Consider the following 17,392-nt stretch of genomic DNA (forward strand, 5'->3'; position numbering starts at 1 on the left):
TGCCTATGTTCTGAACCAGGCCTACTCCAGGCCACTATTACAGTTCCTGCTTGGAATTAGGACGCTGAGAAGCACCCATGAACCATAGAAAATTCAATAAAGAAAAATCAACCTAACAGTTAGAGATCTAAGAAGGATGCGCTCACCAGCTAGTCCAGGTCAGCACTATTCCCAACTGCCTTCACGTGCTCTGGCCACAGCACCTGGTCAGGAAGACAAATTGACTTGCGTGGGAGGAGGATAAGGAGGCTGTCTTCAAGGCCAGAGGAGCGCTGACTCATCATCCGAAGCCTGATGGCCCCGAGAGCATGCCAGTGCCCCCACCCCTGATCGGGACTAGCCAGGCCCCAAAGGCAAAAGAGGCCCCCAAAGCCCCTTCCCTTTGGAAATTTCCCAGTATTTACAGACCAGATACCACTCGCGTCGCAATATATCATCATAACGACCTCAGAATACAGTATGCAAAGGGCAAAAATAAGTTCCTAGCCAAGAATAATTAATCATCTTAATAATCATATTATTAATAAATATGTAATTAATTATATAATTAACAATTAACCCTGGAAAGCTGAATAAAATTCTACGGGAGCAGGGGAAAAGAAAGGGGAGCAGATCTTTATGGAACAGTCATTGGAACATTTTTGAATTCATAGGAGGGGACAGAAGAAAGCGTAGGCAAACCAGACACTTCTGAAAGTAATATGTAGAATTTAACATATATGTACATAGACATACACATTTACATAATATAAAATCTTCGGTTTCACATTCAGAGCCCTTCTCAACGTTCAAACCTTTCCAGTCTTTTTACACCTTACTCTCCTTGCCAAATGCTGATTCAGCGATCCTGGCCCCCTGACTCGTCTGCAAACTAGACGCTCCAGCTCTCAGCTCTGGGTGTTGTCACTGGCTGTCCCCATTCCTAGGACATTCTGCCATCTCCATTTGGGCTCCTAACCTCTCTGACTTCAAGTCCCCGCTAAAATCCTTCCTCCCATAGGAAGCCTTTCCCAAGTCCACTTCATTCTATTGCCCCACCCCCGTTAAATATTTCTGCTAATCCTGTACGTGACTTGTTTTGTATAAATTCGTTTGCATGTCTCCTCCCTCATCAGACTGTAAGTTCTTTGAGAGCAGGGACTATGATTTGCCTGGTTTTGTATCCTCAGGGCTTAGCACCATATCCGGCACATAGTAGGTACTTAATAAATGTTGGATTGGTACATGTTGCACATAAATGTGTGTATTTATATTATATATACACAGATATGTATAACACTTTAATGCTAGGGGTATGAAGTAAAGAGTCACATTTTCATAGATAATTCTCTTTGTGTTCTGGTCTATGGGAAAATGCTCTTTGGTGTTTAAGGTCAAAATACAATTTTTAGTTAAAAAAAGAAAAATTGAGGGGTTTACAGATTCTTCCGAAGATTCTCTTTCCCGGTGTGGCCCTGATGCCATGGTCCATTGCCTTCCCTTTTTCTACAAGGAAGCAGTCAGCCTGGTCTCTAACTTCAGTAGACAAAATCCCTCCAGGACAAGTGACTTGGGGGGGGGGGAAGGTCTTTACCGTTGAAAAGGGAACAGAACCCCTTTCAAAAGCAAGTGACATTTACTTGGGCTTTAAAGGACGGGTGGAAAATGAATCAATGAAGCAGGGCCAGGTGGATACCAAACTGCGCTTGGGAATTACAAAGTCAAATCCTTGGTGAAGTCTAAGGGAAAGGCCTTTGGGGGAGGGGAGAGGAGAGGAGGCCAACTGTTTTATGGGCAGCTCCTGTATTCAATCCCGGACGATTTCTTCTCCTTCCATGACTGAACTTGCTGAATAATCCCCAATTCTTTCTTTGTTTTGTTTCCAGGGAAGAGCAAGAAGAGGCCTCTGCCATTCGGGTGGGATTTGTCACCTATAACAAAGTCCTCCACTTTTTTAACGTCAAGAGCAACTTGGCCCAGCCCCAGATGATGGTGGTGACCGATGTGGCAGAGGTCTTTGTCCCTCTCTTGGATGGCTTCCTGGTCAACTACCAAGAATCCAAGGCTGTCATTCACAAGTAAAAAATGGTTCCTGGTTTTCAATGGAGATCTAATTTTTAAGCATTGCTATGTCTCTGACTGAGTCAGTGCCACTTAGCCAAAAGAGCCCAAGATTTAGCATCGGCTAACCTAGATTCAGACCTGGCTTGGCCATTCAGTAACCACAAGCCTTTGAACTTGTTGCTTTATCTCTCTGGGTCTCACTATTCCCATATGAAAAAGGAAGAGCATGGAACAAAATGATTTCCCAGCTGAAAGGGACCTCTGAGGTCTTTTAGTTCTACCAAAGGCCTGTTGGTAAATGTTTAACAATTGGCTTTCTGAAATAAAATAATGTGTGCACAACTGCCTTTTCAATTTAATCTGAATGATTAGCTTTTCCCATCACTTTCTTAAGTCTAGACATTCAACCAAACGATAAATCAATTTATTTATTTATAGCGCTTGCCAATTTCTGTGGTGTCAACGTTCACACTGAAGATTTAACAATCATCTTAGGTGCCTATACTAGTTGGTTCTGGCCCATCCCTGACTCCAACCCCTCCCAAATAATATTCTCTTCTGCTATCTTAAGTCATAGGATGATAGATTTAAGACTGGAAGAGAGCTTAAAAGCCATTGATTCTAACTTCCCTCCAGCCTCCCATGTTGAAAATGAGACAACCAAGGCACAAAGAGGTTAAGTGACTTTTCTAAGGTCACGTAGCTAGAGAGTGTCAAGCTATGAGGGAAGCAAGGGCATTTAAACTCTCCTGCCTCCAGGTGCAGTGCCCTATCCATCGTGCCATGGTGCCTCTCAGTGAGAGTGAGAGGACCTGAATTGAATCACAGCTCAGCTATGAATTGGTCTGACTCTGGGCAGATCACCTGTGTCTCAGTTTCCTCATCCATAAAGATCCGAGGGCTGAACTAGATGGAGTAAGACCTTTATCAGCTCTCAGTGTTCTTACAAGGTGATGGATCTGTAATGGAGTAAACAAGGGGCCTGCAGTTCATTTGTGAGTCTCTTCCACCAAAATCCTTGATCTCACTGATCACAAAGATCATCTTTGAGGAGTACAGACATTCCCTGAGGGACTGGGACCCATCAAACATGCCGGAGTTGCATCTTACCTGTACTGGGTGTCAAAGTGAGGCTGTTGTTGGGGGCTGAAAAGATAAGGAATTCTTTGGGTAATGACCCTTAACTCTTCTCTTGTAGTTTGTTGGACCAGATTCCAGAGATCTTTGCTGATTCCAACGAGAACGAGACCGTCTTTGCTCCTGTCGTCCAAGCTGGCAAGGAAGCCCTAAAGGTCAGAACACTCCTCGGTCTGTAGTCAGAAAGTCTTTTCTGAAAATGCATTCTTAAGGCCACTTGCTGTGGTCTGTGTGGGACTCCACATGCTTAGTCATGGGGAGAAACCACTTAGAACTCCCAAATTCGCCTGGTCTTTACGTTCTAGCCTGGACACCAGCATGTACATGTTTCCTCCCTGGTCTTTATATGAACTTTATTTTTTTCAGGTTAAAAATTGTTTCAGCGTCATCTCCTGTACTGGATAAGTGGGGCCAAATGTCTGGATTATTTTGCCCTTGGATGCTCAGACCTGACTTGAGCCCTTGGACCCCTGGGCTATAAAAGGGGAAATTCTCTGCCTGGAAAGACAGGCGGCTTAGTGGTGGAGAAACTTGGATTTGGAGTCAAGAGAGTGGGACTCAAATTCCAACCTTCAGTAAACCAGCATTTATCAAGTACTTACTGTGTGCCAGGCACCGAGGATACGACAGTGGATGAGGCTGTCTCTCTGCTACTTGTTACCTGAATGTCCTAGTGAAGTCATTTAGCTTGTTTCTGTCTCTATAAAGTGACCAAGATACCATTAAATAAGATGACCTCCAAAGACTCCTCCCATTCTAAATCTTGAGAGTGGGCTGCCAGCTCACCTTGTCTCCCCTAATAATGGGAACTCCAGAGAACCTTGGAGTTCCTCTGATCTAGGGGTTCTCAATCCTTTCTCTGTTCTGGACCCCCTTAGCAGTCTAGTAAAGCCTGTGGACCCCTTTCTCAGAATAATTTAGCATTCATCATTGACAGAAAGGCTAAATTTCAGTTAGAGATTAGTGAAAATAAAAGTGTAATTTTTCCTATCCATGTTCATGGACAACCCCATCCCACCCCTAAAATCTACCTATGGAGCCCTTAGGTATCCTTAGGTATCATGATCGCTAGGTAAATATCTCCTAATCTAATCCAAACTCCTTCTTTATATGAGAAAACAAGGAGGAAGTGGGGAGTGGCAGAGCAACCCAATCTCTGGGGCCAGCTTGCTGCTGTGCCTGTCTCCATGCCTAGCTCCATGGTTCCTGCATGGCAACCCCAGAGGCCCTTCCTGGCATGGCTCTCAAATGCTTTCCTGCCCAAGAGAGTCTGTCAGAGTTTGTGATTTTCTCCTATCCCCTTCCGGAACCCAGGGTCACTTCCACCCCACCAGGAGGCATTGGAGGAGGGTTTTTTGGTCATAGAATTTCTGAGAGTATCCTTCCCACCAGATCTTGAACCTGAAACTGCCTCAGAGACACAAGCTGACACAAGAATTTGAAAGGAAAGCAGCTAAGTGTGGGAACACTGCCCGTTGGTTTCATATGTTAAAAAATAAATGAGCAGAGGCATGCCCTTCAAAATGGCAGCTCTGGAGCTGGTAAAGGGACCCAAATGAGAGAGTAGAAAAGTGAAAGTTTTCTCCTGGAGGAGCCAACAGCAGTTACTTGGGAACTCTCCTCCCCCATGGGAATGATATCTTCGCTTACTCTTTGATCGCTGCCAAGGAAAACGTCTCTGTAATCATCAGAAGTAATAAACTTCCCAGGCACAGCAGATGGGGTGGAAACAAACAGAATCCACATGCAAATGGACTTGTCAGGAAGATAAAGGAGGTCTCTGGAAACCCCTCATTCAGGCTTTCTCTGAAAGTCTCTGGAATTCAGCGACGCTCTCCTCCACACTGTGTTTTCTGCCTTCACTGCTTTCATGCTCTCAGAATCTGCTACTTGTCCTAGGCATCTTATTTTGTCACACCTTATTCAATCCATCTTTCACTATCGGACCCTGCCATGAGTAAGGAGACAGTATTGCCACTTAATTTTTGAAAAACAGATCTTCCAAGTTTTCCATAAATGACTTCCTCCATGACTGTAGGTGAAGATAAAATTCCAGGCAGGAAATAATCTCAGTAATAAATTACCTTTGGACTTATGTCTGAAACATGCCATATTTTTTTGCAGGCAAAAGAGACTTCTCTACTTAACTTTCACTTTCGGGGGAAGGGGAATGGTGAGAAACAGACAAGTAATTTTGTTGATACAGGGAAATCCCAGATGAGAAAACTCCCTCCACCAATACATAATAAAGGCCCAGTTAAGGTAAATGGACAGCCTGGCTCATTCATTTGCATGGCAAACCAGAGAGGAAGTTGGGCATTTCTAACCCTAAGTCAGCTGTTTGTCTGGGAATCTCTGGCTGGAGATACAGAGTTTAGGAGAAAAGATTAAATCTTAACCTGGGGGCATTCTGCCTGGATTTTGTTAAGTGGATACAGCATCCTTTTACCTAAAGAATTCTAGTCTGCCATTATCAGGGGGAGTTTTATAGCCCCCCTCCTCTGGCGGGCAGACCCCAAAGAAGTGAGGCCGAGAAGCTGATGCCAGGGAGCAACAGCCAGGATGATAGGAGTGAAACACTCAGTGGAGAACCAAGATGCCTAGGAATGGAAACATAGAGAGACAGCCTTCATTTGGGAAGCAGCAGAGCTGTGACGCCCACGTGCAGGCCTAGCAGGGACCAGGATACTGATCTCACCATAAGTATCAGCCACCCTGCCTCTGAGGCTGACTGCTGCGGTTACCTTGGACACTCATGGAACCTCCCTGGGGCTCACTTTCCTCGTCTGTAAATGGAAGGTGTTAAATTGGATGGTCCCTTTCAGCTCTCAACCTGTAATCCTAAAATGCTAAAGTGTTGGAAGTTTCTTGACTCCCTGCTTAGAAAAAAACAAAAACAAAAAACTTGATCTGTGATCCAGTTCCTGATGGGGAAAAAAAAAAAAAAGTTATCTCCGAGCACAGATGAATCCACTTATCTCAGTTAAACTGTTCTGAGATTGACCTTAAAATCACAGCCATCTGGCACCAGCCGCTTCTCTCCAACCTCATGTTCCAAGTCACCTCTACAGATTGTCTTCTTTCTTGTTCAGTCTCTGAAGAAGAGATGGCCCTTCTCCTCACTTAGACCCAGCCCTCTAATTGATACCCCTCCCTATCTCTTCTGACTGATCACTTCGGGCGCTCCCACCACCATCTCTAAACTCTTTCTTTCTGCTGGTCTCCACCCACACAGCCAGACGTCTCTCCTCCTTAACCCTCATTTGGTCCTGCCATCCCTCAAGCTATCATCCTATTCCCTCCTTCTCACTGTCATCTTCTAGAACAAGCTTTCTGCACACGTTGCCTCTACCTCCTTTTCTGTTACTTTTCACCTACTTGGAGTCTGGCTTCTACTCTCATTGCTGAACTGAAACTTCACTCTGCAAAGTTACCAGTGATGCCTTAATTACAAAACACAATGACCTTTTCTCAGCTCTTATCACTATTGTTTTCTGCAGCATTTGATGACCATCCCCTCCCAGACACCTGCTCCTCCTTAGGTGTTCATGACACTGCACTCTGTGTGTGTGTGTGTGTGTGTGTGTGTGTGTGTGTGTGTGTGTGTGTGTGTGTGTGTGAGACTGTCTGTCTCTCTCATTAGTTCTAATGAATTTAAATGTCATTTCTATCCAGATAAATATATCCAACCCTTAACTTTGTCTCTGTCTCTCTGTCTCTGTCTCTCTGTCTCTCACTGTCTCTCTGTCTCTTTCTGTCTCTCTGTCTCTTTCTCTGTCTCTGCCTCTCTCTGTTTCTGTCTCTCTCTATCTCTCTGTCTCTGTCTCTGTCTCTCTCTCCCCCTCATCAGTTCTAATGAATTTAAATATCCAGGTAAATATATCCCTGGTGTCTCTCCTAAACCTTCTCTGTCCCCAGCACCTATTGGACATCTCCAACAATAGTCTTCTCAAACTCAGCACATTTGAAACAAAATTCGTTGTCTTTTCCCCAAACTGCCACCTCTTCATGACTTCCCTATTTCTGGGAGGGGCCCATCTTCCTTCCAGTTTCTCGGCTTCACAACCTTGGATTGATCCTGGACCCTAAATGCCAAATCAATATTCCCACTTGTGATCAAACAGCTCCAGTTGTCCCTGCTTGCCTCTGGGAGAAAAGACAAATTCTCGTTTGCTTTTCGAGCCGTTTGCAGCCTGCTTCCAGCATACTCGTCCAAGCATGTTGCATCCATGTTCTAGTCAAAGATGTTTCCTTGCTGTTCTCCTTACACAGCATTCCGTCTCCTATATCAGTGGCTGGAGTGCCCTCCCCTCCTCATCTCCCCCTAATGGAATTCCTGTTGTTGTTCAGTGGTTTTTCAGTCATGTCTGACTCTCTGTGACACCATTTAGGGTTTTCCTGGTCCAGATACTGGAGTGGTTGATTTGCCATCTCCTTCTCCAACTCCTTTTACAGATGGGGAAACTGAGTCAACCAAGGTTAACACGGTCCACACCCAATGCCTCTCTTGTTGGGCAGGAATTATTTTGCTGACACAACCATGAAAATTTCCAAGTTACCTCTATACCAAAAGGAGGCACCAGAGTAACGTTTAATTAATTAATGGGGAATAGTGTAGACCTGTGCTAATGACTTGCCCAGGGTCACACAACTAGTCAGTATTTGAGGTCAGATGTGAACTTGGGTCCTCCTGACTCCAGGGTCAGTACTCTATCCACTGAGCCACTTATTACAGGTATTTCATGCATTTGTTGAATTGAATTGAACTGAAGAATTATAATAACTAAACACCTGTGAGCTTTCCAGATTCACAGAGCCGCAGGCCATGAAAGTTGATCCCGAAGGTTTCTAAGTAATCAGGCTGTAACAGAGGCATGTTCTCTGTCCCCATGCTAGGCAGCAGACTGTCCAGGGAAGCTATACATCTTCCACTCATCATTGCCGACTGCCGAGGCCCCGGGCAAGCTGAAAAACCGAGATGACAGAAAACTGATCAACACAGACAAAGAGAAGGTATTTCACCTGCAGCAGCTTTTGTGGGTTCCACATTCCTTCATTCTTTAAAGAGGCATGGGCATTCTTAGCTCTCCTAAATTGAAGAGGGGGGAAGAGGGTTGGTATTTCCAACCTCAGATTCTCAAAAGTACCTTTGTTTCCCAAATGGTGACTAACTGGAGCGTTGCATCTTGACTCTGGTGTAAACTGAGTTAATTCTGTTGACTCCGAAACAGAGCCTTTGAGCAAATAATCCTCCTGCTGTAGGTGCCACAAGGTGGTACTTAGGAGGTCAAGTCAGAGGGTTCCAGTGCCTTTCCTCCAAGGTTGTGAATAATTCATACTTCTCACCACATCCAACCTGGGTGATGTGGGACCACCACCATGCTGTGCCGAACCGCCCCCTCGTGGCTAGCTTATGTTTAGGAATCTTGATACTTAATGTCCCCAAGGAATTAATTCCCTGCCCTTGGCTAGACCCAGAATCATTTATCTGTGCAGAGTGTTCGTAGTTATCATTTTGTTTCTAGATATATTTCTAGAACTGCTTGTTTTGTTTTGTTAGGGCGTTGATACTTTTTAATAGATAGATGTATCCTTTAGGGAATAGTTCTCAGGGAAAGGAAGTTTTGAAAATAAAAAACATTTACTTTCAGACCACAGAGGTCTAAGTATCACAAAACTTTCTGTATGGATCACATTATAAAGAGGAGGAAAGAGATTGCCCAATGAGAACGGTGTGGGCATGTTCTAATGGGGAAGGTGTAGATTTACTCTAGTGGGGATGGTGTGGACCTGTACTCATGGAAAGGGGATGGCAAGAAGAGAAATGCCTGAGGCTCCTGGCTCCATTTCCTTTGGAGGCCAGAGCTGGAAGGAGAGGCAGAACCAGAGGGTTCCTGAGTTTCTGCCATGGGCTCAGGGCATGAGCAAGCTGATCAGGCCATAGCAGGGAGAGTTAGAAAGGCCTGCCGTTCCCTCCTGGGCAGAGCAGTGTCCTCTGTGACCAGTCACTTCAGTCTCACCCACTCCACTTCACTCACTAGGGTGGGCACCAGCCAGGCTCCTCTCCTCCACAAGGCATGGGTCTTTGCCCTCCCAGGAGCCCCGTTTTCTTCTGTCAGATGAAAGGCTGGTCTAGATTGGCCTCTGAGGCCCTTTGAGGCTCTCGAACTATGAACCCATGCACTGGTTTAGTTTTCAGCTACTTTCAGATTCAAGTCAACAGTCATTTATTAAGCACCTTCTATATTCCAGGTCCTGCACTAGGTGCTGGGGGTACAAAGAAAGACAAAAGACTGTCCTTGCTCTCAAAGGGCACAGTCTGATGGGGGGGGCCAACCTTCTGACGACTATGTACAATATAGATGGGCTCACCTGAAGAAAATGAGCAGGCAGAAGGCAGCGGGATGGAGGGGGATGGGGAAAGGCTTCCTGTGGAAGGTGGGCTGGGAGCTGGGACTTGCAGGAAGCCAGATGGGGGACACCCAAGGCAAATGCCTTGAGTCAGGGGCAATGGAGCATCTTGGGCATGGATCAGAAATTAGTCAGAGAACATTAACTAGATAGATTATATATTGTATATAATAAATATATACCATATAATATTATATATGGGTTAATATGTAATTAGTGATCATTAGAAATAAATTAGTTAAAGCAGTTAATTTTTACATGTGTGAGTTTTCTTTGTCATCTCTGCCTCCAGACGCTTTTCCAGCCACAAACTAACCTTTATGAAGCCCTGGCTAAGGACTGCGTGGCAAGCGGCTGCTGTGTGAATCTCTTCCTCTTCCCCAGTCAGTACGTGGATGTGGCTTCGGTGGGCCTGGTGACCCTGCAGACCGGAGGCACGCTGTATAAGTACAACAACTTCCAGGTAGTCAGCCCAGCCGCAGCCAGATGTTTCATAGGCTGCTGCGTCCACTTGACCGGTTCGGGCTCCTCATAGGTGGGCAGGCTCTGCCCTCTTGTGGACAGAACACAGACAGACCAGAGAGGCACCCATGGGTCATCCACTGCAAACCCCTTCTTTGACACAAGAGAAAATGAGGCCCAGAGAGGCTGAGGGAGTGGTCTGGGGTCACACCGCTGCATTTCGAGTCTAGGTCCTTTGACCCCAAGCCCCAGAATTGTGAGCACTTTGTGTTCATTTAACCACAGAGTAAATGGAATCATGTTCACTTACAGCATAGAAAGTGGGTTTAATATGTTGTCAAGTTATTTAGAGTTTGCCGACCTGAACTGAAGAAAATCAGGATCATAGAAGGTTAGTGGAGTTAATCTCAGAGGCAGGAAGGCCTGGATTCAAACCCCACCTCTGACTCGTGCTGGCTTCACGCCCTACAAAATCCCTTCACACTCAGTACCCCAGACGTGTCTTTAAGGCTAGTTTGCAGAGAAGGTGTTGACCTACGTTGGGAGAGGAGTGTCCTCTACTAGATCTTCAGTCAGTGAAACCACAGGTCTGGGGTAGACAAGAGGCAAAGCAAGGACCGGGAGTCCTAATCGTGACTGGAAGGATTTCTGGACTTTGTCAAGACCAGCTTTTTGACTTTGCAAATCAGGAGAGAGGGGCTAAGCAGCATCAGAAACCCTCAATCTGAATTTTGTGTCCTCTCTCCCTGTGTCCCCAGGAAAACCAGTCTATCTCTTTGGGTCTCAGTTTCCTCATCTGCAAAATTAAGGCATTGGCCTGAAGGATTTGAGGTCCTTCCTATTTCTCAGTCTAGAATTCTGTTGCACCAAAGTCTCACAGGTAATAGGGAAGGGGCAGAGGCAGCATTGACTTCAGCCCTCTGACCCCAAATCTACTGGCTAAACTATAAACATTAACTTCAGTAAGATGACTATTAGTTATTCAGTTTTTATTTCATTAGAGATACTTTGGGCAAATGAAAACCCAATGTCCTAATGGATCCATGATTCCATCGTTGTGGATACTGGAGACACTAAAGTGGTTTATCATTTCCTTCTCCAGCTCATTTTACAGATGAGGAAACTGAGGCAAACAGGGTGAAGTGACTTGCCCAGGGTCACATAGCTAATAAGTGTCTGAGGTCAGATTTGAATTCATGAATCCAGGCTGGATGCACTATGCACTGTGGCGTTACCTAGCTGCCCCATTGTCCTCTTAGTGATGCTCCTGTTCTTCTATACAGTCACCCTCAAGCCACAGAGGGGATTCTGGATCCTCAGAGGCAATAACAAGGGAATATAAACCCAGGAAGTCTCTCCATGCTGGAAAGGCTTTGGGGATGGTCTTGGGAACCGACCAGCCAAGATAAGTGCAGAGCCTTGGACCCAGCACTGGGTGATTGGGTCACAGATTCTTTGGCCATGAAAATACATGAGACAAAGAAAATTATAAAATGGCCAGTGGAATAAAAAGTGAATTAAAGGTGCTTAATACATCCAACAATTGGTAGCAAAGTGAATATCCAAGAACCCTAAGCTTTGGAAAGCAAAGGCAAGGCCGTGCTGGAGTCAGCTACGCTAAAGTCTCAAGAGCGATTGTTCATTGGTTCCCCTTGGCAAATGCGACAATTTATTGTGTTGCTGGTTGTACAGACTTTAAAAGCGATGGAGGAAAAGCTAACGATGCTGACTAAACTGAAAAGTGCATCCCCAGTTTTCAGAGAGCCAGTTGTTAAAACGTTTACCGGCACGCTTTGATTTCCTCACCTATCAAATGAAGTGGTTGGACCAGTTCATTCCTCGGGTCCTTTCTAGTTCTAATGTTCTGTGAAAGGTAGAAAACATCTCCAAAGAAGAGGGCCCAAAAGGGTGTCTTCCTCCGGCATCCCCAGGTGATGCATCCTGGACAATGCATGGTCAGAGTTCTCTCCCTGAGCACACAGCTCCCCTGCTCCCTGGACCCCCTGCTCGCCCTCTTCCCCCACAAAGCTGTGTTCTCCTGGGGACTTTGCTTAGTCAGCCTGGGAGGTTTTCCCACTTTCCCCAAGGGGATTCTTTGCTTTCCCTTCCTTGTGTGGAATGCCAAGTTGCAGATCATGGCTCTGTTTGGTCACTCCCTGGCCAGGTGAGGACTGCTTCCTGGACACCCAAACATGGAGCAAACACTGCCCAGTTGGGATTTCAGAAACTATTTTGTAGGCTTAGCAAACAGATGCACAGGGTTAAAATCTGAATGAAACATGCTGCTAGGTGGGGCAGTCGGTAAAGTGCTTTGCCTGGAGTCAGGAAGGCCCGAGGGTGAATCTTGTAGCAGACACTGGCTGGCTGTGTCACCTTGGGCAGGTCAACTCACCTCTTTGGCATTCAGTAGAGCTCATTGGCCTCTGAAGTCCCCTTCACCTCTGACTCTATGATCCTACTCCATACCTACTGCACACAAGGTACTCTGCTAGATGCTAAACAGAACACGATAAAACAAGAAACAGCCCCTGCCCTTTAGGGATGTTGGTGCTCAGCACTGAGCCTTGGTTTCCTTCTCTGTAAAATAAGGTGATTGAGCCAGGTGACCTCTAAGGCTCTTTCCAGTGCTAACAGGCTAAGATCTGTGGAAGCCTATTGTCTTGTCTCTTAGATTCTCAGCCTATAAATGGAACAATGGTGCCCATTCTGACCCTACCTCCCTGGAGTATTATAAATGTAAACACCTGTATATTTCTGGGGGGGTCTCATCTCTTGGGCTTTTTCCACTCTCGGGTGGACACTGACAGGTAGGATGTGTTTTTCAGAAGCACTTGGACAGTCCGACATTCTTGAATGACCTCAGGAATGATGTCCAGAAAATGACAGGATTTGATGCGATCATGAGGGTGCGCACGAGCACAGGTAAATGTGGGAATCCCAAGTGGAGGGGTTACTCAACCTACATTTTGGCCTGATCTCTGAGCCCCACTAATGGCCGGGAATGGGGAGGGGTCCCAGATCATCTGAGTACATGAGGCCTACAGGGTAAGGAGCATGCCCCAGACCTGATCTGACTCCACTTTCTTCCCTGTAAATGGGCAGAGTTAGATAGAGTGATCTCAGAATCAGTGATCCCTGAGATGAGTCCCTGTGATCTGTGTTTGGCAGAATCTATTGCATGCAGTTTAGGCTGACTCAGTCTCTCTTCCACCAAAATGAAGAAAGGAGTTGTCAGAAATTTTCATCTTCTCTCCTTTCTGAAGTTAACTTAAAGATGTTTGCCTCATGGCATTTAAAGTTCAAAAGGATCTCATCATCCTGTGCTGGGACTTAGAATGAGGAAGGCCTGGGTTCTGGGTTCAAGAGCCTGCTCAAACATTGGGCAAGGCAATTAACCTGCGCCTACTTTGGTTTTCTTGTCTGCGAAATGTGAATATAGTGCCTACATCCCAGAGTTGCTGTAAAGATGACATGAGATAATATTTGTAAAGTGCTTTACCAGCCTTAAAGCATTATAGAAATGATACCTATTATTAGATAATAATGATAATATGACAAAAAGGAATGAGAAATAGATGTTGGCTCAACATAGAATGAACTCCAGAAAGAAGTCTGAAAGTTACATTCTTTGGTGATCCAACCACTATATGTCTGTTATAGCCTGTTTCCCCATTTATAAGATGAGGGAGTTGGATTCTGGGACCTAACACTAAATCCGTGTTTCTATGATGCTAGGTCAATGCCCTCATTGAACAAATGAGGAAATTAGCCTCCCTGGGGATGGGAATGATTTGCAAACACTGCACAACTGACTTGTAGCAAAGGTCAGATTCTAATGCATTGGCTCAGGCTCCAGAACCATCTCTCTGCTACACATGGAGAAATGAGCCCCTCAGTTGTGAACTGTATTGTGTTCCTTATTTTATGAGCCTGGAAATAAACAGCTGAGATGTGCCGGCAGTGTGGCCGCTGGAGGAAGGAAGGTATAGATGGCCAGCAGCGATCATGGCCGATGCCACTAATGACCTTCACCTTCTCAGGATGTTCTGCGTGGGGGATCATGTCTTAGAAGAACAGGAGCATCCCCTTTGTGGGAGGACAACCAAACCAGCTACAGATACTCCCATATATCACTGAATGAGTGAATGTGGAAGAGAAATCCACATCCTTCCGCGTGTAGTTATGTCTCCCATTAGTGCAGCTTGCCACCCATCCATGCTTTCTCCAGCTATGCACCTCTTGTTCATGTTCTTTCGGTCAGTCAGTCAACAAGCATCTATTAAGTACTTTATTATGTGGCAGGCACTCTGCCAAGGAATCAAAGACAAAAGGAAGCAGTCCCTGACCTTGAGGAGCATAGATTCTATAGGGAGAAATGTACATCTATGGGTCCTTCGGTCTCCCATAGAGACTCCCCGCAAAGTTCCGGAGGCTCAGAAAACAGATAAAAACACGGAAATAGGAGGGAGCTGCAGTCAGCCAGTCCACTCAGCCAACAATTCCTGCTTTCTGACTTCAGGTTTCAGAGCCACAGACTTCTTTGGTGCCATTTACATGAATAACACCACAGATGTAGAGATGGCGGCTATGGACTGTGACAAAGCTGTGACAGTGGAGTTTAAGCATGATGACAAACTGAACGAGGACAGCGGTGCCCTCATCCAGGTGAGACTTGGTGTGGGCTGGACAGCCCACATCCCCCAGCCCTCACTCACCATACAAGGAGAAGGGGGAAATGACTCAGCCCTGCCAGAGCTTAGATTCTCTGGGTAACCTACCATCTTTAAAAAGAAATAAAATTACATTGATACCCTTGGTTTGAGCTAACCTATATTTCCCATTCTCTACCTCTTCCCTCTCCTGGAAGCAGGTATTTTACTAAATTTCTATGTCATTGGCTTTTAAGGCCAAGCTCTAGCTTTTCTCTATTCACAGAGTATTTTTTTCCCAAAAGTATCTGAGGCTGGATTTGAACTCGGGAAGATGAATGTTCCTGACTCCAGGCCTGGCCCTCTATCCACTGTGCCATCTAGCTGGCCTGACACTGGGGTTACATGGGGTTGAAAAGACTAAGAAGAAAACAGTCCCTTCCCTCAGGAATCTGCATTCAGTGATGGTATACAACTAGGTACCAGGTGCGCTGGTAGATGCTTCAACAACCAGCTCTTGGGAAGGAGAGGATGTCTGTGCAACTTGCATTATTAACATGGTCTCTATTACTTTCTTAAGTCTAGATAATCAACAAAATGATAAATCAAGCCCTGTTTTGTAGTATTTACCAATTTCAGAACTGCAAATGCTGACACTGTGACAACCAGCTTTTGTGAGCCTCATCACACCCCCATGACAGCATATAAACAGACCAGTAATCCTTTAAGGTGGGAGACAGCTCTAAGGGGATTTGGGAAGGCTGGCCCCTTAGAGGAAGCAGAGTATGGAAGGCGGGCATCCCTCAGAAAGCTTAACAGAAAGGAAAGAACTTCTTCATTGTTCTTTCCGAGTCCTGAATGATGTCAAGCAAACCAAGCTGCACACAGGCATGCTGTGGAGGGGATTGGAATAGAACTGAACAGCATTTATTAACTGAGGGTATGAATGGAAAAGTGGGACTTTCCTGTCCCCTTAAAGAGCTCACCTTCTAATTAGGAGAGGCAGCACCATGCTAGCAATGGCACGGCAGGCTTCTAATGAAGGTTTTTTGAATAAATGAAAGAATAAGTGAATGAATGAGTGAGTGAATGAATAAAGCAAAATGAATGAATGAATTGTAGACCAGCAAGCTAAGAATAAATGAATGAACTATATAGTCCAGTGAGCTAAGAATGAATGACTGAATGAACTGTAGACCAGCGAGCAAAGCCTGTTGCCTTCCTTGTCCCACAGTGTGCTGTGCTCTATACGACCATCAGTGGTCAGAGAAGGCTGAGGATCCACAACATCAGCCTGAACTGCAGCAGCCAGCTGGCTGACCTCTACAAGAGCTGTGAGACGGACGCCCTCATCAACTTCTTTGCCAAGTCAGGTAAACTCCATCTCTCTGTTGGGGAACCTACCCAGTCTGGGGGCTCAGGAAGTATTTCACTGATTAAAAGATACTCTTTTCCCTTGATTCCTGAACTTGGGTGAATGTGCTCTGGAGCCCAAAGAGGGGACCAGCATACCTCAGTGGAGACAATAGGAAGATTGGAGCTATGCCTCCCATAACAATGGGCACCGTGGTGGGCACAGCTGCCCCAGCCAGTGGGCCTGTGGGTCATGGAGGCTCCTCAGTCTTTTCCATTGCCTGATGGGGGATTTTCCTTCTCCAGTCTCCTGCTGTCTTAGCCTGCCCATCCACAAGTTTCTTCATGAGAAAAAGAAAAAGAAATCATCGGAAGGGCCGTCCAAGAGTGAAAGGGCATAGAGACTGTTAGGCTTGAAATTAGGAAGAGCTGGGTTCAAATCCCACTTCAGACACTTGCCAGTTGTGTGACCCTTGACAAATCACTGACCGCTCTCTAGAATGCATCTTCCAGATGTATTATCTATGATCCTTTGAACAGGTAGGAGGCTCTGCTTCAACAGTAGAGAGCTGGACCTAGAGTCAGGAAGAGCTGAGTTCAAATCCAGCCTCAGATCTTAGCAGCTGTGTGACCCTGAGCAAGTCACCTACCACTGTCTGCCTCAGTTTGCTTACCTGTCAAATAGAGATATAATAGCATCTGACTCCCAGGGTCGTTTGAAATCATATTTAAAACACTTAGCACAGTGCCTGGCCCTGAATAAACGTTTGTGTCCTTCCCTTGTTCTCCATCTCCATGTCTTATATGTCCCCACAGGTCCTCTTCCACTCTCCACCCCAGAATGCCCATCCCTGAAATCTCTCAACCTCCCCCACCCCCTTCTTTGGACCCCTTTCCCTTAAGATAAGGGAACCAACCACCCCAGGAACTTAAAACTGGGACCACAGACTCCTGGCAATCCCAAGTGGAACCCTGAGCGGATTTTCCCTTGGGAAATGCTGAATTCAATTCAGTTCCATTGAAAATAGAAGCACTGTTATGTGTGACTAGTCACTTCTCCAGTGTCATTCTTGGAGAGCCTTCTAGCCTGCTCATTCATTCAATATGATGCTGTGCCCTGTCCTAGAAGCCTAATTTGCCTTTAGGACATTGTTTCTATGGAGAAAACAGGCCAGAGGATCACAAATGCACTTTAGGGCCACAGTTCAGGTCACTTGGAACTGTCTGGACAAGCCTTCCCTGCTAGGGGAACTCAAATGAGAACAAGTAGGTAAAAGTAATCCTTTGAGTACTGGAAAGCAGAAATTCAACCAAGGAACTAAACTTAGAAGGACCAC

General features: G+C 45.7%; 1 protein-coding gene across 3 annotated transcripts in view; it reads left to right on the forward strand.

Annotated features, from left to right (window-relative positions):
- SEC24D (SEC24 homolog D, COPII coat complex component) overlaps positions 1–17,392 on the forward strand; it is a 105,433-nt gene that overhangs the window by 76,816 nt on the left and 11,225 nt on the right. For all 3 annotated transcript variants that reach the window (XM_072625372.1, XM_072625373.1, XM_072625374.1), the window contains exons 12-18: positions 1,866–2,057; positions 3,242–3,335; positions 8,077–8,193; positions 9,884–10,054; positions 12,879–12,975; positions 14,573–14,718; positions 15,937–16,075. In XM_072625372.1, coding sequence (XP_072481473.1) covers positions 1,866–2,057; positions 3,242–3,335; positions 8,077–8,193; positions 9,884–10,054; positions 12,879–12,975; positions 14,573–14,718; positions 15,937–16,075 — 956 coding nt within the window. The remainder of the gene's footprint in view (positions 1–1,865; positions 2,058–3,241; positions 3,336–8,076; positions 8,194–9,883; positions 10,055–12,878; positions 12,976–14,572; positions 14,719–15,936; positions 16,076–17,392) is intronic.

The sequence above is a fragment of the Notamacropus eugenii genome, chromosome 7, assembly GCF_028372415.1.
Source record: "Notamacropus eugenii isolate mMacEug1 chromosome 7, mMacEug1.pri_v2, whole genome shotgun sequence".
Classification (NCBI taxonomy): Eukaryota; Metazoa; Chordata; class Mammalia; order Diprotodontia; family Macropodidae; genus Notamacropus; species Notamacropus eugenii.